Source organism: Triticum urartu, chromosome 1A, assembly GCF_056163025.1.
Source record: "Triticum urartu cultivar PI428250 chromosome 1A, HENAU_Tu73, whole genome shotgun sequence".
In the NCBI taxonomy this organism is placed as follows: domain Eukaryota; kingdom Viridiplantae; phylum Streptophyta; class Magnoliopsida; order Poales; family Poaceae; genus Triticum; species Triticum urartu.
Genome location: NC_141873.1, coordinates 162,696,477 through 162,717,350, shown reverse-complemented (window position 1 = coordinate 162,717,350; position 20,874 = coordinate 162,696,477). Strand labels below are relative to the sequence as shown.

Here is a 20,874-nt window from a genome sequence, read left to right as displayed (position 1 = left end):
TCGGCTGCTAAAAACGATCAAGCAATGGGGCTCCTAAGGTCGGGGAAGGCTCTGATACCAACTTGTAACGCCCTCGATGCGGCTATATCTCCCACGTGTCAAAGCACGACTTAGAGGCATAACCGCATTGAAAGCAATGTCGCAAGTGAGGTAATCTTCACACAGCCCATGTAATACATAAGGGAAAGAGATACATAGTTGGCTTACAATCGCCACTTCACACAATTACATGAATAAAGCATTACATAATCCAGATACAATCAAGGTCTGACTACGGAACCAAAATAAAAGAAGAACCCCAAATGCGACACGGTCCCCGATCGACCCCAACTGGGCTCCACTACTGATCAATTAGAACGAAACAACACAACGGACAAGAGCTTCATCGAGCTCCTCCTAAGCTTGATTGCGTCATCTGCACGGAATCATCAGCACCTGCAAGCTGGTTTTGGAAGTATATGTGAGCCACGGGGACTCAGCAATCTCGCACCCTCGCGATCAAGACTATTTAAGCTTATGGGTAAGGTAAAGGTATGAGGTGAAGCTGCAGCAAGCGACTAGCATATATGGTGGCTAACATATTCGCAAAAGAGAGCGAGAAGAGAAGGCAAGGCGCGGTCGAGAAACTATGATCAAGAAGTGATGCTAGAACAACCTACGTCAAGCATAACTCCAACACCGTGTTCACTTCCCGGACCCCGCCGGAAAGAGACCATCACGGTTACACACGCCGTTGACTCATTTTAATTAAGTTAAGGTTCAAGTTATCTACAACCGGACATTAACAAATTCCCATCTGCCCATAACCGCGGGCACGACTTTCGAAAGTTCAAATCCCTGCAGGGGTGTCCCAACTTAGCCCATCACAAGCTCTCACGGTCAATGAAGGAATAGACCTTCTAGCGGGAAGACCCGATCAGACTCGGAATCCCGGTTACAAGATATTTCGACAGGGTAAAACTAAACCAGCAACACCGCCCGAATGTGCCAACAAATACCGATAGGAGCTGCACATATCTCTTTCTCAGGGCACACTCAGATTGTCCTAGGTACGAGTAGGCCAGCCCAGAGTTGCCCCTGGTGGTCATCGGCAACTGACAGGTTGGACCAACACTCAGAGGAGCACTGGCCGGGGGGGGGGGGGGTAAAATAATGATGACCCTTGAGTCCGCGAAACCCAAGGGAAAAAGGGGCTAGGTGGAGAATGGTAAAACCAATGTTGGGCATTGCTGGAGGAGTTTTACTCAAGGCGAACTGTCAAGGGGTTCCCATTATAGCCCAACCACGTAAGGGACGCAAAGTCAGGGAACATAACACCGATATGACGGAAACTAGGGCGGCAAGAGTGGAACAAAACACCAGGCATAAGGCCGAGCCTTCCACCCTTTACCAAGTATATAGATGCATTAATTAAATAAGATATATTGTGATATCCCAACAAGTAAACATGTTCCAACAAGGAACAACATCTCCATGTTTCAACAAGGAACAAACTTCAATCTTCACCTTCAACTAACAACGCTATAAGAGGGGCTGAGCAAAGCGGTAACATAGCCAAACAACGGTTTGCTAGGACATGGTGGGTTAGAGGCTTGGTTCAACAATATGGGAGGCATGATAAGAAAGTGGTAGGTATCGCGGCATAGGCATAGCAAAAGAGCGAGCAACTAAGCAAGCAAAGATAGAAGTGATTTCGAGGGTATGATCATCTTGCCTGAAATCCCGCAAGGAAGAAGAACGAGTCCATGAAGAAGACAAACGGACGTAGATGAACGGATCCTCACAAACGCGACGTTACCGGAACCAACCCGAAGAAGCAAACACCGGAAAGAAGCACACAACATAGTAAACAAACCACACATGAACATGGTATGATATGCGAGATGCGGTATGCGATGCATATGCATGATTTGACAAGGAATGCATGAACCTGGCCTCAACTTGGAAATCCAAGTGTTCCACTGGAAAGATGAGATGAAATCGCTTGAAAACGATATAGGGAACGCCGGAATCAGAGTTACGGTTTGGAAATGACAAGCGATACAAATATGACCACGGTCTGCGATTTACAGCAAGTAGCCATCTAAATGCAATGAGATGAACATGCTACAGCACCCAAACATGGCAACAAAATACATGGCAGGGATCCACTCATGATGCTTAACAAAAGATGAACACTGAGCTACGGCTAATTCATCTATTAACAGGTTCAAACAAGAATGGCAAAAGTGCAATTGGTAAACAGGTCTCAGACTTAGTGAAATTAACATAAGCCTGGAATTTCAGATCAGATAGCACTCTTTGGAGCATGAAAATTATATGCTACAGGGCCTGAACATGGCAAAGTAAAGCATGGCATGGAGCTACTCAAAGAGCTTAACAAGTCCCTTAGTGACATTGAGCCGAAAAGGATCAGAAAATACAATTACAAGCATGTTTACATGGCAAAAACATAAACAGATCATAGACTTGGTGAAAAACTGGAGCATGCAAATCAGATATCAAGTAGGCATGTTAACGAGCTCGATGCACTCACTACAGAGCAAGTCATGACAGTCTAAGCATACACCCATCAAGAATACACAAAATACAAGCTAGACATGTCAAGAACAACAACATGGCATGCACGGATCAACTACAACATCATCGGCAAAATCGCTAACAAGTAGACAATCTGCCCAGATTCACGAAGTAGCAAAAGTAGATCTCGATTGACTCAAGCTAGGGTGATCCATAATTGCAAACAAAGACATGGATGGATAGAGCACTACAAGATTAACAAATCATCCTTACTGAGCATCCTCAAAAGAGGCACGGATCACTAGGAAACAACATGAACATATGGCCATAATGAGATAAACAGACCAAGGACTTGGTGGAAATGCTAAGTCCCTGAAATCAGCACTAACAAGTGCACCACTTTGCAAGCTTGTACTAGTCACCACACACATCACAAAAATACATGGGTTGCACCTCTGGAAAGATGGCAAAACATATAACAAAACACATGTAGAGCTCATGGGCATATCATGCACACAATAATCATGGCAAAAATGACAAATAGCTAAATGATGCAGCAGATCTGACAATTAACTCAACTAGAATACTTCCAACAGCATTTTGGGCATCAAGATGAACTCAAATGAAAATGATGCAGTGGGATGAAATGATGTACTCTCTTAGACGAACATTTTGATATGCTATATGCCCAAAACGGAGCTACGGATGCAAAGTTACGGCAGGTCAAAGTATGCAAAATGAATCTGAGAGAGGGGGAGCAAGTCAACCCTAGGGTTAGGGTTCCAGATCGGATCTGGATCCGGATCGGCCGGCGCGGACTTCGAGGAGATCACCGGAGTAGTCTCCGAAGGGGAGGGAGACGGCGGCCGGAGCTTGGGGAAGAGCGAGACCCCGCCGGAGAGAGGTCGGGGCGGCTCAGCCGGGCTACGGCGAGGTCCGGGGCGGCGCGGCCGGGCTCGCTCCCCGGGACGGCGTGGGCGGAGGCCAGTGAGGTGCGCCGGGCGGCGAGGCGCAGCGGTGGGCGGCGGTCGGCGGCGAGCGGAGGAACGGGCGGCCGGCGGGGAGGGCGCCGCGGCGGGCTAGCGGCGTGACGCACGGGCCGGGCGGCGGTGCGGGATGGGCCCCTCGGGCCTGCTGCGGGCCGCGCGGGCCGCCGGCGGCGGAGGGCGCGGTGGCGACAGGTGGCGCAATGGGAGTGGACGCGGGAGGCGGCGGAGCCGACGTGTCGCCCCGGGATTGGTCCGGGTGACGTGGCTGAGGCGGCGGACATGTCCGGCACGGACGAATTTATCCGGCGGCACGAGGGGAAGGATTTTAGGGTTTCATCCGCGAAATTCGGGAGGGGAGCACATATTTATAGATAGAGGGAGGTAGGAGAGTCCAAATAAGGTGCGGTTTTCGGCCAGGCGATCGTGATCGAACAACCGAGATGATGGAGCAGGTTTAGGTGGGTTTTGGGCCAAATTGGAGGGGCGTTGGGCTGCAACACACACAAGGCCTTTTCGGTCCCTCGGTTAACCGTTGGAGTATCAAACGAAGTCCAAATGGTACGAAACTTGACAGGTGGTCTACCGGTAGTAAACCAAGGCCGGTTGGCAAGTCTCGGTCCAATCCGGAAATGTTTAATCCCCACACACGAGAAGAAGGTAGAAATGACCACCGGAGGAGAACGGAGCACCGGAATGCAAAACGAACAACGGGGAAAATGCTCGGATGCATGAGACGAACATGTATGCAAATGAGATGCACATGATGACATGATATGCAATGCATGGCACGCAAGCAAAGACAAGGCAACAACAGCGAATAACTGGATGACACCTGGCACATCGGTCTCGGGGCGTTACACTTTCCTACTCCTACTAGGAGGGGGAAAGGCAGGGAGAGAAAGAGAAGGAAAGGGGGGCGCCGCCCCCCTTCTCCTAGTCCAATTCGGACAGGGGGAAGGGGGCGCGCTGCCTGCCCTAGGCCGGCCCCTCTCTCTTTCCCTTATGGCCCAACAACGCCCATTAGCCCCCGGGGGGTTCCGGTAACCCCTCTGGTACTCCGGTAAAATCCCGATTTCACCCGAAACTATTCCGATGTCCAAATGTAGGCTTCCAATATATCAATCTTTATGTCTCGACCATTTAGAGACTCCTCGTCATGTTCGTGATCAAATCCGGGACTCCGAACTACCTTCGGTACATCAAAACATATAAACTCATAAAACCGATCGTCACAGAATTTTAAGCATGCGGACCCTACGGGTTCGAGAACTATGTAGACATGACCGAGACACGTCTGCGGTCAATAACCAATAGCGGAACCTGGATGCTCATATTGGTTCCTACATATTCTACGAAGATCTTTATCGGTGAAACCGCACAACACTATACGTTGTTCTCTTTGTCATCGGTATGTTACTTGCCCGAGATTCGATCGTCGGTATCTCAATACCTAGTTCAATCTTGTTACTGGCAAGTCTCTTTACTCGTTCCGTAACACATCATCCTATAACTAACTCATTAATTATCTTGCTTGCAAGGCTTATAGTGATGTGTATTACCGAGAGGGTCTAGATATACCTATCCGACAATCGGAGTGACAAATCCTAATCTTGATCTATGCCAACTCAAAAAGTACCATTGGAGACACTTGTAGAGCACCTTTATAATCACCCAGTTACGTTGTGATGTTTGGTAGCACACAAAGTGTTCCTCCGGTATTTGGGAGTTGCATAATCTCATAGTCATAAGAACATGTATAAGTCATGAAGAAAGCAATACCAGTAAACAAACGATCAAGTGCTAAGCTAACAGAATGGGTCAAGTCAATCACACCATTCTCCTAATTATGTGATCCCATTGATCAAATAACAACTCATGTCTATGGTTAGGAAACTTAACTATCTTTGATCAATGAGCTTGTCAAGTAGAGGCATACTAGCACTAGTAGAAAAGGGGTCGATATACGAGAACTTGTTGTTCGACCAATCTCTCAGAGAAGGAGAGGTGGTCGATATCACTTCTCTTTGTATGCATATATGTTCATGACGATCTTCTGTTTCCTTCGTTTGCTTACTAGCTAGCTAGCGTGTCTAGTCCTCTCTATACGTATGTATAGTACGTAGCGTCGACCAAGCACGGACATAAGAGAGGACACTTCTCTCTATTAATTAGCTAGCTAACACAATATATGAAACACCTAAATTAACCCCCCAAAACCCCCAACCACCCCCCTTTAAAAAAAACAAAAACCCCAGCCACAGAAATGCTGACGCGTGGATGCCTATTGGTCCTAGTTGGTGCCACCAACCGGGACCAAAGGCCCTCCTGCCTGGGCTCCGCGCACAGGCCACGTGGAGGCCCATCTGTCCCGGTTCTGGACTGAACCGGTACTAAAGGGACCGTGCATTAGTAACGACCCTTTAGTCCCGGTTCATGAACCGGGACAAAAGGCCCTTACGAACCGGGACAATAGGCCCGTTTTCTACTAGTGTAGTGACACTATGTTTGTCTATGTATTCACACATGTACTAAGTTTCCGGTTAATACAATTCTAGGATGAATAATAAACATTTATCATGAAATAAGGAAATAAATAATAACTTTATTATTGCCTCTAGGGCATATTTCCTTCAGTCTCCCACTTGCACTAGAGTCAATAATCTAGATTACACAGTAATGATTTTAACACCCATGGAGCCTTGGTGCTAATCATGTTTTGCTCGTGGAAGAGGCTTAGTCAACGGGTCTGCAAGATTCAGATCCGTATGTATCTTGCAAATCTCTATGTCTCCCTCCTCGACTTGATCCCGGATGGAGTTGAAGTGTCTCTTGATGTGCTTGGTTCTCTTGTGAAATATGGATTCCTTTGCCAAGGCAATGGCACCAATATTGTCACAAAAGATTTTCATTGGACCCGATGCACTAGGTATGACACCTAGATCGGATATGAACTCCTTCATCCAGACTCCTTCATTCGCTGCTTCTGAAGTAGCAATGTACTCCGCTTCACATGTAGATCCCGCCACGACGCTCTGTTTAGAACTGCTCCAACTGACAGCTCCACCATTTAATATAAACATGTATTCGGTTTGCGATTTAGAATCGTCCGGATCAGTGCCAAAGCTTGCATCAACATAACCATTTATGATGAGCTCTTTGTCACCTCCATAAACGAGAAACATATCCTTGGTCCTTTTCAGGTACTTCAGGATGTTCTTGACCGCTGTCCAGTGATCCACTCCTGGATTACATTGGTACCTCCCTGCTAGGCTAATAGCAAGGCACACATCAGGTCTGGTACATAGCATTGCATACATGATAGAGCCTATGGCTGAAGCATAGGGAACACTTTTCATTTTCTATCTATCTTCTGCAGTGGTCGGGCATTGAGTCTTACTCAACTTCACACCTTGTAACACAGGCAAGAACCCTTTCCTAGCTTGTTCCATTTTGAACTTCTTCAAAACTTTATCAAGGTATGTGCTTTGTGAAAGTCCAATTAAGCGTCTTGATCTATCTCTATAGATCTTGATGCCCAATATATAAGCAGTTTTACCGAGGTCTTTCATTGAAAAACTCTTATTCAAGTATCCTTTTATGCTATCCAGAAATTCTATATCATTTCCAATCAACAATATGTCATCCACATATAATATTAGAAATGCTACAGAGCTCCCACTCACTTTCTTGTAAATACAGGCTTCTCCAAAAGTCTGTATAAAACCATATACTTTGATCACACTATCAAAAGGTTTATTCCAACTCCGAGAGGCTTGCAGCGGTCCATAAATGGACCGCTGGAGCTTGCACACTTTGTTAGCTCCCTTTGGATCGATAAAACCTTCAGGTTGCATCATATACAACTCTTCTTCCAGAAACCCATTCAGGAATGCAATCTTTACATCCATTTGCCAAATTTCATAATCATAAAATGCGGCAATTGCTAACATGATTCGGACAGACTTGAGCATCGCTACAGGTGAGAAGGTCTCATTGTAGTCAACTCCTTGAACTTGTCGAAAACCTTTTGCAACAAGTCGAGCTTTGTAGACAGTGACATTACCATCAACATCTATCTTCTTCTTGAAGATCCATTTGTTCTCAATGGCTTGTCGATCATCGGGTAAGTCAACCAAAGTCCACACTTTGTTCTCATACATGGATCCCATCTCAGATTTCATGGCCTCAGGCCATTTTTCGGAATCTGGGCTCATCATCGCTTCCTCATAGTTCGTAGGTTCGTCATGGTCAAGTAACATGACCTCCAGAACTAGATTACCGTACCACTCTGGTGCAGATCTTGCTTTGGTTGACCTACGAGGTTCGGTAGTACCTTGATATGAAGTTTCATGATCATCATCATTAGCTTTCTCACTAATTGGTGTAGATGTCACGGGAACCGGTTTCTGCGATGATCTACTTTCCAATAAGAGAACAGGTCTAGTTACCTCATCAAGTTCTACTTTCCTCCCACTCACTTCTTTCGAGAGAAACTCCTTCTCTAGAAAGGATCCATTCTTAGCAACGAATATCTTGCCTTCGGATCTATGATAGAAGGTGTGCCCAATAGTTTCCTTTGGGTATCCTATGAAGACACCTTTCTCTGATTTGGGTTCGAGCTTATCAGGTTGAAGCTTTTTCACATAAGCATCTCGGACCCAAACTTTAAGAAACGACAACTTTGGTTTCTTGCCAAACCATAGTTCATAAGGCATCGTCTCAACGGATTTTGATGGTGCCCTATTTAACGTGAATGCAGCCGTCTCTAAAGCATAACCCCAAAATGATAATGGTAAATCAGTAAGAGACATCATAGATCGCACCATATCTAGTAAAGTATGATTACGACGTTCGGACACACCATTACGCTGTGGTGTTCAGGGTGGTGTGAGTTGCGAAACTATTCCGCATTGTTTCAAATGCATGCCAAACTCGTAACTCAAATATTCTCCTCCACGATCAGATCGTAGAAACTTTATTTTCTTGTTACGATGATTTTCCACTTCACTCTGAAATTCTTTGAACTTTTCAAATGTTTCATACTTATGTTTCATTAAGTAGATATACCCATATCTGCTTAAATCATCTGTGAAGGTGAGAAAATAATGATACCCGCCGCGAGCCTCAATATTCAACGGAACAACAACACGGGCCATCTATCTACAACAACATAGATAAGGAAAATACTATCAGGTACTAAGTTCATGATAAATTTAAGTTCAATTAATCATATTACTTAAGAACTCCCACTTAGATAGACATCTCTCTAATCATCTAAGTGATCACGTGATCCAAATCAACTAAACCATAACCGATCATCACGTAAAATGGAGTAATTTTCAATGGTGAACATCACCATGTTGATCATATCTACTATATGATTCACGCTTGACCTTTCGGTCTCAGTGTTCCGAGGCCATATCTGCATATGCTAGGCTCGTCAAGTTTAACCCGAGTATTATGCGTGTGCAAAACTGGCTTGCACCCGTTGTAGATGAACGTACAACTTATCACACCCGATCATCACGTGGTGTATCGGCACAACGAACTTTGGCAATGGTGCATACTCAGGGAGAACACTATTATCTTGAAATTTAGTGAGAGATCATCTTATAATGCTACCGTAAAACAAAGCAGAATAAGATGCATAAAGGATAAACATCACATGCAATCAATATAAGTGATATGATATGGCCATCATCATCTTGTGCTTGTGATCTCCATCTCCGAAGCACCGTCATGATCACCATCGTCACCAGCGCGACACCTTTATCTCCATCGTAGCATCGTTGTCGGCTCGCCAACTATTGCTTCTACGACTATCGCTACCGCTTAGTGATAAAGTAAAGCAATTACAGGGCAATTGCATTGCATACAATAAAGCGACAACCATATCGCTCCTGCCAGTTGCCGATAACTCCGTTACAAAACATGATCATCTCATACAATAAATATAGCATCATGTCTTGACCATATCACATCACAACATGCCCTGCAAAAACAAGTTAGATGTCCTCTACTTTGTTGTTGCAAGTTTTACGTGGCTGCTACGGGCTGAGCAAGAACCGTTCTTACCTACGCATCAAAACCACAACGATAATTTGTCAAGGTGGTGATGTTTTAACCTTCTCAAGGACCGGGCGTAGCCACACTCGGTTCAACTAAAGTTGGAGAAACTGACACCCGCCAGCCACCTGTGTGCAAAGCACGTTGGTAGAACTAGTCTCGCGTAAGCGTATGCGTAATGTCGGTCTGGGCCGCTTCATCCAACAATTCCGCTGAACCAAAGTATGACATGCTGGTTAGCAGTATGACTTGTATCGCCCACAACTCACTTGTGTTCTACTCGTGCATATAACATCAACGCATAAAACCTGGCTCGGATGCCACTGTTGGGGAACGTAGTAATTTCAAAATTTTCCTACGCACACACAAGATCATAGTGATGCATAGCAACGAGAGGGGAGAGTGTTGTCCATGTACCCTCATAGACCGTTAAGAGGAAGCGTTATGACAACGCGGTTGATGTAGTCATACGTCTTCACAATCGACCGATCCTCAGTACCGAATGTACGACACCTCCGCATTCAGCACACGTTCAGCTCGGTGACGTCCCATGAACTCATGATCTAGTAGAGCTCGGGGAAGAGTTTCATCAGCACGACGACGTGGTGACGATGTTGATGAAGTTCTGCAGCAGGGCTTCGCCTAAACACTGCTACAGTATGACCGAGGTGGATTATGGTGGAGGGAGGCACCGCACACGGCTGGGAGAGATCTTTGTGATCAACATGTGTGTCTAGAGGTGCCCCCCTGCCCTTGTATATAAAGGAGAAAGGGGGAGGCTGGCCGACCCTTGTTGGCGTGCCTAGGAGGAGGAATCCTCCTCCTAGTAGGAGTAGGATTCCTTCCTTTCCTACTCCTACTAGGAGGGGGAAAGGCAGGGAGAAAGAGAAGGAAGGGGGGGCACCGCCCCCCCTTCTCCTAGTCCAATTCGGACAGGCGGAAGGGGGCGCGCTTCCTGCCCTAGGCCGGCCCCTCTCTCTTTCCCTTATGGCCGAACAAGGCCCATTAGCCCCCGGGGGGTTCCGGTAACCCCTTCGGTACTCCGGTAAAATCCCGATTTCACCTGGAACTATTCCGATGTCCAAATGTAGGCTTCCAATATATCAATCTTTATGTCTCGACCATTTAGAGACTCCTCATCATGTCCGTGATCAAATTTGGGACTCTAAACTACCTTCGGTACATCAAAACATATAAACTCATAAAACCGATCGTCACAGAACTTTAAGCGTGCGGACCCTACGGGTTCGAGAACTATGTAGACATGACCGAGACACGTCTCCGGTCAATAACCAATAGCAGAACCTGGATGCTCATATTGGTTCCCACATATTCTACGAAGATCTTTATCGGTCAAATCGCACAACACTATACGTTGTTCTCTTTGTCATCGGTATGTTACTTGCCCAAGATTCGATCGTCGGTATCTCAATACCTAGTTCAATCTCGTTACCGGCAAGTCTCTTTACTCGTTCCGTAATAAATCATACCGTAACTAACTCATTAGTTATCATGCTTGCAAGGCTTATAGTGATGTGTATTACCGAGAGGGCCCAGAGATACCTCTCTAATAATCGGAGTGACAAATCCTAATCTTGATCTATGCCAACTCAACAAGTACCATTGGAGACACCTGTAGAGCACCTTTATAATCACCCAGTTACGTTGTGACATTTGGTAGCACACAAAGTGTTCCTCCAGTATTTGGGAGTTGCATAATTTCGTAGTCATAAGAACATGTATAAGTCATGAAGAAAGCAATAGCAGTAAACAAACGATCATGTGCTAAGCTAAAGGAATGGGTCAAGTCAATCACACCATTTTCCTAATGATGTGATCCCATTGATCAAATAACAACTCATGTCTATGGTTAGGAAACTTAACCATCTTTGATCAATGAGCTAGTCAAGTAGAGGCATACTAGTGACACTATGTTTGTCTATGTATTCACACATGTATTATGTTTCCTTTTAATACAATTCTAGCATGAATAATAAACATTATCATGAAATAAGGAAATAAATAATAACTTTATTATTGCCTCTAGGCCATATTTCCATCAACATATAACCTGTACGATGTGGAGCACAAGAAAGACGAGCCACACGCTTGGAATGCAGAGCTTCTCTGCCACTTTAACACTTAATCATTCAGACTGTCGAGATGTAATAAGAAGTACCTTTCAGTTTTTTATCAAAGACAAAGTTTTGCAGTCTCTCAAATGATTGTTATTTCTTATGCATGTGTCCAAAATCCCCCAGTGGGTGGCTTGGCTGCGAACCTGATTCGCCTAAGTTCCAAAAATTAAAATCCCTCCGAATGGAGAGCATGTCCCCCATTCGGGGGTTTAGCTGCGAAGCTGATTCGCCTAAGTTTAAAAAATCCCACCGAGTGGTGAGCAACCCTCCCACTCGGGGGCTTAACTACAATCCAGTACTCACCTAAGTTTAAAAAATCCTACCGAATGGTGAGCAACCCTCCCACTCGGGGGCTTAGCTGCAGTCCAGTACTCGCCTAAGTTTTAAAAATCCTACCGAGTGGTGAGCAACCCTCCCACTCGGGGGCTTAGCTGCATTCCAGTACTCGCCTAAGTTTAAAAAATCCTACCGAGTGGTGAGCAACCCTCCCACTCTGGGGCTTAGCTGCAGTCCAGTACTCGCCTAAGTTTAAAAAATCCTACCAAGTGGTGAGCAACCCTCCCACTCAGGGGCTTAGCTGCAGTCCAATACTCGCCTAAGTTTAAAAAAATCCTATCGAGTGGTGAGCAACCCTCCCACTCGGGGGCTTAGCTGCAGTCCAGTACTCTCCTAAGTTTAAAAAATCCTACCGAGTGGTGAGCAACCCTCCCACTCGGGGGCTTAGCTGCAGTCCAGTACTCGCCGAAGTTTTAGAAATCCTGCCGAGTGGTGAGCAACCCTCCCACTCGGGCGCTTAGCTACAGTCCCGTACTCGCCTAAGTTTTAGAAATCCTACCGAGTGGTGAGCAACCCTCCCACTCGGTGGCTTAGCTGCAGTCCAGTACTCGCCTAAGTTTTAGAAATCCTACCGAATGGTGAGCAACCCTCCCACTCGGGGGCTTAGCTGCAGTCCAATACTCACCTAAGTTTTAGAAATCCTACCGAGTGGTGAGCGACCCTCCCACTCGAGGGCTTAGCTGTAGTCCAGTACTCGCCTAAGTTTTAAAAATCCTAACGAGTGATGAGCAACCCTCCCACTCGGGGGCTTAGCTGCAGCCCAATGCTCGCCTAAGTATCAAACACGCCCGAAGCTACGACACAAATACAACGTCCGCTCCATCCTGATCCACGAGGACGACGAGGTGCAGGTCGACTGCGACCTTATCCTCGGAGCTATGACACAAATACAATGTCCGCTCCATCCCAACCCGCAAGGACGACGAGGTGCAGGTCGACTGCGACCTTATCCCTAGAGGTACAACACAAATACAACGTCCGCTCCATCCCGACCCGCAAAGACGACGATGTGCAGGCCATGGACAACACTAAGTGCCCTTGGTTCACTCGACAGAGCTGCAACACAAAGTCAGTAGAGATTCAAACAGAAGAAACAAGTTCTACTCAAAGAGTTGAAAGATTCAAAAGCAACCAAGTTCAGATAAACCCTACGAGGTTCTAGATACCAGTTTAAGGTACTCGGGCATCAGGCCCTAAGAAGTTTAAACGGTTACAAAAACCAGTCGGCATACCGAGGCAAATTTAATCGGATCATAAAAAAGTTTTTTCACTCCGTGAGAGGACTGGCAGGCTCGACGAATTCGTCCAAGTCGATCCCATCTGCAATCCGAGTGGTGGCAGCAATAAAGGTTTCCATGAAGGACTGGAAGTCGTGTTTTCTGGTATTGGCAACCTTGATCGCTGCTAGCTTTTCCTCCTTGGCTTCCTTGCAGTGGACTCGAACTAGCGACAGAGCTACATCAGCACCACAGCGAGCAGATGACTTCTTCCACTCCTGCACTAGACCAGGGATCTCATTGAGTCGAGTCATCAAAGACTTGAGGTCATTCTGAGGCGTATCCCGTGGCCAAAGCGTTGAGTCGCCCCGCGACACCGCAACCTTCAGGCGAGCAAGGTAGTCCGTAACGCTGGTAACGCGGGATTCTAGTCGACTCACGTTCATGGCAGCCTTATCACCAACAGGGGAAAGGACGGGATCCAGACATGTCTCGATCCGACCAGTTTCTTCCTCAAAGTTTTGGCAGAATTCTACAAAAACGCAAAGAAATAATGATTCGACGGATGCCTGGTGAATCGACAATAGCTAAACAGTCGGACAAAGAAAAGTACCTTCGAGCATAAGGAAGAGCTTCTTGGCAAGTGCTTCCAGGTCATTTCTCTTACGAGAAATGCCTTCAATCTTATCATTCAAAGCCACTTTGTCTTTCTTCAGATGAGTCACTTCTCGGTTGGACTCATTAAGGGATGTCTTCAACTTGGTGTTTTCTTCCTCCAGCGCACCGACTAAAGCCAACTTCTTGTCAGCAAGCGCAGTCCTGAGCCTCCTTTTGTGCAGTAGCAACATCGAGGTCCTTTTTCGCCAGAGCTTGCTTCATTTTCTCTGAAAGGTATGCACTCTAGTCAGACAGAAGAACAAGGAGATAACTTGTGAGTCGGCCAAGTTAAACAGTCGACCAGTTGTTACCTTCCATACCAGCAGTCTCATCTTTGGCCTTCTACAAGTTCTGGTTAGCCAGCTCCAAGTCCAGATTGAGCTGTCTCTGCTTCTCCACGAATTCGGCATATTTGGAAATGAGCTCACATGATTTCTGAAGTCAACAAATGTTACATCAGTGGATAGAATCAAAATTTATTCACTCCCGAGTGAAAAGAATTCTCAGACTACTGCCGAATCAAACATTCAACAGTAGTCTCAGGGACTACACCCAGTGGGTGCACTTAGCGTGCCCCCACTGGTTCAAGTTACACTCAACATGATCCGTTCAGACTGAGTAAGAAAGTTATGATTCCCAGACCATAGCCGACTGCCCACAGTGAACTATGGTCTTGGGGACTACACCCAGTGGGTGCACTCAGCGTGCCCCCACCGGTTCAAAGATTCAATTGACATAGTCTAGTCGATTGAAGAAGCAAAAACTATGCATCAGAACTATCCGGTGATAAACTAAACACCCAGTGGGTGTACAAATGCAAAATGCAGACTGACAAATAGATGCACAAGGAAAATTCTCGGGTAGCATATCCTAACAGAACAAGCGACAAGATAAGGGATCAGTCGGTAATCAACCAACCTGGACGTTGCTCTGGAGAGCTGAGCTGGTGTCATAAGCAGCTTGACTGGCCCCCGGACCACCTTCATCTGCTCCATCATGATGTCTTCCTGGCGTATAGCTTCCTTGACAGCTCCCACTTGGTCCTTGTGACAACCTGGGTTTTACCCTTTCTTATTTGCTTGATTTTTTCATTTGCATTTTTTTGAAACTTGGAGTTTCTGAATCTTTTCATATGGACTTAAACACTTGGGGATCCTTGGCTTTCACCCAAGTGCTTCACTTCCCTCCTAAATCATCATTTCACTTCTGACCCACCCAAAAATAATCTTTGTAATATTTTTCTTAAATGAAAAATATTCATTTTCTTTCCAAAAATCCTAAGCCAGATCTGTTTGCTTCAAAGCAACCCCAATTTTTATGGCTCAGAAAAATCTAAGATAATTCAAAAATATTCTGTGAACCCTAGTGCACCTTCCTGAGGAAAAATATTTCATCACTTTTTGGAATATTTTTGCTACAGAAAATCTTTTCTATTCTTGACAGAAATGGTGGTTTCTACAGCAACTACCATTTTACTTGCTCCATTTGACCTGGACTTTCTTATGCATCTTTACCTTAGTAACTTATCACTAGCCTCCAAAGCACAGCTTCAAACTCCAAGCGATTTGACCATAGCAACATCACCAAGTTACTGATCAGAAACTTACTTGGTGTGTGAAAAATTCTCTACTACACCTGGATCCAAACCAAATCGTGGTAACACTCAAAACTACCACGAACAACATACTAGACATTGAGTTTTTGCTTAGATCGACCTGATGTCATAGTTCACGCGGTGACTACGTTCGTCCAGGCGTGCTGGCATGCAGCCGACGTGCTCTGCGACGTGCCCGAGCCTCTGTTGCTCGCGTGCTCGCTTCCCCGCCTGGCCAACCATGCCAACCCTCGCCACCATCATCATCTCAACGGTCTTAACTCCTCCATGGCGCTCGCCGATGCCGGAGCTCGCCGCAACGAACACGGGCAAGGTCCGGCTAGCCCAATAGTGCGGAGCGCACTGTGCTCGTCACCATCCTCTTGATCCTGTGCTCGTCTCCGCCCGCCCATAGTGGCCGCGTGACCTCCGTCGCCTTCTCCCCCTCTCACTGATGCCGCTCATCGCCGGGCGCCGTGGACAGGTGTGCACAGGCAAAGCCCGGAGCACCCTTGCCGCTCGCCTATAAATAGAGCCCTCCCTAGCCTCCTCGAGCACCATCCAACACTCACACACACCCCACGATCGAGTAGGAAGCCAGAGCCCGGCTGGGCAGGCCTCGGGCCAGCGTCCCCGAGCTCGAGCTCGCTGGCGATCCCCTTTGGTCGCCGCAGTAGCTCCAGCCCCTCCCAGTCCTGGGCGACCCCTCCAGGGCCTCCGCCTCTCTCCGGTGAGGCCGTCTCACCCGCTTGGAGCCCCTAGAGTGGCGTCTGCTCGCCATCTTCCTCAACTCCGGCGACCTCCATGTTCTGCCTCCACTTGCGAGGTTGATTCCGACGCCGCCCGACCGCCCTAGCTACGCTACGGGTACGGGCAAGTGCGCCTCAACCCCCTCTTGCCATCCCTCCCTCTCGTTTGGGCCAAGGAGCCCTCGTCGCCGGTGAGAGCTCCGATGAAGCCGCGGCCCCCTCTGTTTCCTTCTCCCTATTCCCCCACCTGACTAGTGGGGCCCGCTAGTCAGCCACACAGTACGTGCACGAAGTGGTACGAGTGGTGGTGCCCCTAGGCTTTACGCCTTCGACGTCACCCCCCAGTCTATTTCTTTTATTCAATTCATTTGAATTTACAGAACACTTCAAACAGTTATAACTTTTCAACCATAAGTCCAAATGAATTGATTCTTTTTGCATTGTGTTCTTTGATAAGAAATCTAGCAGCTCACCAAAGATGAGATTTTTTTGAGCTGTCTAGAATTTCTAGTGATTTTCAGAAGTTTTCTTGATATTTTCTTTTTGTGTTTAAAACTATTTTCAGAAGGTGAAGCTTGTCTTGAAGATCACCAGGAGGCTTGAGAACCTCATCTGCACTAAGGCAAGCCACAACAACATTTTCATGGTGCCATTTCAATATTTGTGATTTTCTTACTTGAATGAAATTATTAATCCATGCATTTAAATGATCATGGAGTTATTTATATTCTGTTAAATATTGGTTAGTTGTTATGCTTGTTTTACAGAATGGGTGAAACTAGTTTAGTGGATAAAGCAAGATAAGATTTATTTGAGGTGATGTTAGAAATAATTTTGTTATGCATGTTAGCAATTATTTAAAGCTATGTTTTTGCCCTCTTAGATTGATAAAAATTTGATAGAAAATGTTCTGTTAAATACTTGTTTAGTCATATTACTTGTCTTACAGAATGTTTGAACCCAACTTAGTGATAAAGAAAGTAAGAGTTGTTGATAGTGAAATCTTTTTGACAAGCATATGAGAAATTTATCGGATTTACTTTCTTGCGTAAGAAGTTAATAAAACTTGTTGCAAAATATTTTGGTTAATTTGTGAGTTATTTGAGCAAGTAGAGTAATTTGAGTTGTTGACGTTATGCTTGGTGTGTATAAGGATGACATCGGTCATTTTTATCACTATATGATGCATGTGTTGTTTTGCATTTCATGGCATGCTATGACACCAGTCATTTTTAGTTTAAAGTTAAACCTGAATTTAACTAAACTTGAATATACCGTTGACTGGGTCATGGTGCCGCTGAATCGAGTTTCTTTCCAGTGCAACCACATTTGCCTTTGTGGGAAGGCCTTGATTCGGTCCATTGACACGGCCTCTGGTCGATGCCTCCATCTAGGGAAGGTTATGTTGTGCTTGCCCTAGCCCGGTAAGCAGACATAATCTTGTGTGCTCGTTGATGAGATTATGGTACCGAGTCCCCGAGTGGGAGTGTTCCCGAGTGGGAGTGTTTTGATCACAACGGTGGTCGGGGTGTCTTTGGTAGACACGGGGCCACCCAGGACTAGCCCGTTGGGGATTTGGGTCGGAGTGGCCGGGAGAGTGTTGTGGCAATGGAGGGGTTTGGATGGAATGCCGTTGGTCCACCCGAATGGGAGTGCGAGGCCATGGGTTTCGTGGTGTGGGTACAGTGTGCTACCTCTGCAAAGTGTGTAATCTATCGATAGCCGAGTCCACGGTTATGGACATCTCGTAGTAGGTCCCACCATGAGTCAATGTTTAATAAAAATTGCACACTAATCTATGAACTTTGCATTGTTGATGGATGGCAGAAAGGCCATCGAGGCATTTTGGACCAAATGATGGTCGTGGTTGTGATCGCCGTAAGGATCACGAGTTGTTCTTGAGAAAGACCACTTTGGTGGTGTGTTTGTGATCTGACCACTTTGGTGGTGTGTTTGCGATCTAGAGATGATCACGGTTGGTAAGCTGTCCCGATGGACGTTCGAGCATGATCACAGCATGTTGACATATAGTGTTGCATTTTTTATAATTGGTTAAATATCATGATATTGTTTGTCATTATGATTATGTCTGTTGTGAGCTTGCAAGTACATTCAATGTACTGACCTGGCGTGTCATGCCAGATTTTAGGAAAGTATTGTTGGAGAGGAGCGCTGTTCGAGTCTAGATTGTGCCCACATCGGTGTCCCTGTGATATGGAGCTTGCGCCATGATGTTATTCCGCTGCCACGTAGTTGTTCGGATCGATGCCCCTTTATGTTTAGTAAATAATGTACATATTGTTCAGCCGCACCGAGCGTGCCGCTTGGCCTCGACAGCTGTTGTAATGTAACTCTGTTCCGCTAGCATTAATAAAGCAGTTGTTATTCTGTACCAAGATGTTGTGTGTTGCCAGAAGACATGGTCTCTGGGCTGGCAATGCATGGTAAACCGGTCGCTCTGAGCCGGGGTGCCACAACGCTTGGTATCAGAGCCGCACTGACTGTAGGCCACGCTAGACTACGACGCGCTAGATACGAGTTTTAGTTGAGTGCCGGTACTAATTTGTGCTGATTATTTAGTTGCATGCATTCGGTTTATATTTTTTTATGCTAACCTGCTAATGGTTGTGGGTGTAGATGGCTCCGGTGCCGTATCCGTGCCAGTTGCAGCTGATGCCGTACACGTCACCGCACCTCCTTCACAACATGTGGCGTCGGCTGTACCCTCTCGGAGTCGACCCAGTCTATCTGTGTACCGGGAGCATCTAGCTGATTCAGTATATGAGTATCACGCAGTGGTCACTCTACGCACTAGTTCCGATTCCAGCTCTTACACTCGCACTTCTCGGAGCGGTTATGCCTCCACCGCTTCTCAGGCTGTCCAGTTTGCTGCATTCGAGGTCCTTGTCGAGCTTTGCTACAACGAGGTCCGAATGCAGAACCACCCAGGTTTCTACTACTACCCATCTCTGCACGACAACGGTCGTGTCCGTTTCCCTCTCATTGATCCGGAGTCTGATAGTATTGCTAGCCACCTTGCTCGTTATATCACTACTAGCTATCTCATGATCCACGAGTTGGCTCGAGAGCTGACTCGTACTCGTACTGCTTTAGCCACTACTTTGGTCACTTCTAGATCCGCCACTACTCCGTCTTCACTGGGATTTACCCCTTTTGTCCTAGTCAGTTCTAGCTCCCCTATTTCACCGGTTACTCCCCCGAGTAGCATGGGCGTCTCGGCCGCGAACCCTCTCAGTACTCCTGCCAAGTGGTATCACTTCTCGCTACCCCTGTAGCCCTGATGCTTCATCCTACCCCTGCCTCTGAGGGAGAGCCCTCGAGGCAGCGCCGTTGTGTTACCTTTAACCCGGGGGTTTCCATTAACCACGTCAGTTCGGGATCCGAGACCACTTCAGGGGAGGACACCGCAGCACCAGCAGAGCAGTAGTATCTTTGAGTATTCGCAGTTGTCTGGATGATGTATGGATGTAGTTGTACGAGTCATGATGTTTCATTGCCTGTATGAGAGTAGTGAACCAGTCATGTTGTTTACTTTTCATGTATGGGTCTATGTACAATTATGTTGAGACTTTATTCGCCGTATTTTTCGCTCTTCTGCTTTCTTCCGGGATTTGTCGCTAGCTTTTCCCCAATTTTATTTTTGGGTGTTTCTCATCTCGATTGTGTTATCTTGGGAAAAATTCACAATAGGATGATGCGGGGAGGCAACAGTAGCAACGTTCGTGAGGGAACTCCTGTTTGTCGTTCCGCACGACAGGCAGGACATTCTCCCGAGCCATACGTTCAGCCACCACCTCCACCGCCTGATCCTCCCTCCACCGAGCAAATTCTGCGTATGTTTGAAGAAAAAAGGAACAATGATCTGATTGAAATATTGAGAAGTGTTCAAGCTATGGTTTGACAGAATGGAAATCAGAATGGTCATCACTCAAAGCTGTCAGACTTTCAGAGGACCAATCCACCCAGTTTCAGTCAGATTGTTGACCCAATGGATGCAGATGATTGGTTACACACAATGGAGAAAAAGCTTGAGATTTCCCGTACTGAAGGAAATGATAAAGTTCCATTTGTAACTCATTACCTTGAAGGCGCAACTGCCATATGGTGGGAAAATACAAAGGCCATGTGGCCGATTGATGAGGAAATCACCTGGGAGAAATTTAAGGATAAGTTCCGAAAATATCATATCCCTACTGGAGTTATGAAGGCCAAGCAACGTGAATTTATCGCACTCGTCCAAGGAAATCAGTCTGTGGCTGAATATCTGCAAAAATTCAATCATTTGGACCGTTACTCTCTGTATGACGTGCCCACCGAAGAAAGGAAGATTAACAGATTTCTTGGAGGTTTAAATCTGCAACTTCGGTGTGCTCTCAGTATGTTTGATTTCACGGATTTCCAAACTCTGGTGGACAAGGCGTTCATTGTTGAATGGGAGCACAAGCTTATATCCGATAATAGGCCTGCTAACGACAACAAGCGCAAGTTTGAGTCAAAGTAGGATGGGCCACCTGTGCAAAAGGCTCATACTTGGCAGCAGACTCAGGTGGAATACAGGCCAAATTGGCAGCAGAATGTTAACAAGAC

The 20,874-nt window shown here is 46.3% G+C and overlaps 1 protein-coding gene across 1 annotated transcript; it reads left to right on the top strand.

The window, feature by feature from the left end:
- The first annotated feature begins 20,275 nt into the window (after positions 1-20,275).
- LOC147990463 (uncharacterized) lies at positions 20,276-20,788 on the top strand. The gene has a single exon (XM_087538236.1). It carries the CDS (start codon positions 20,276-20,278, stop codon positions 20,786-20,788), a length of 513 nt encoding a protein of 170 aa, XP_087394362.1.
- Positions 20,789-20,874: the final 86 nt, after the last annotated feature.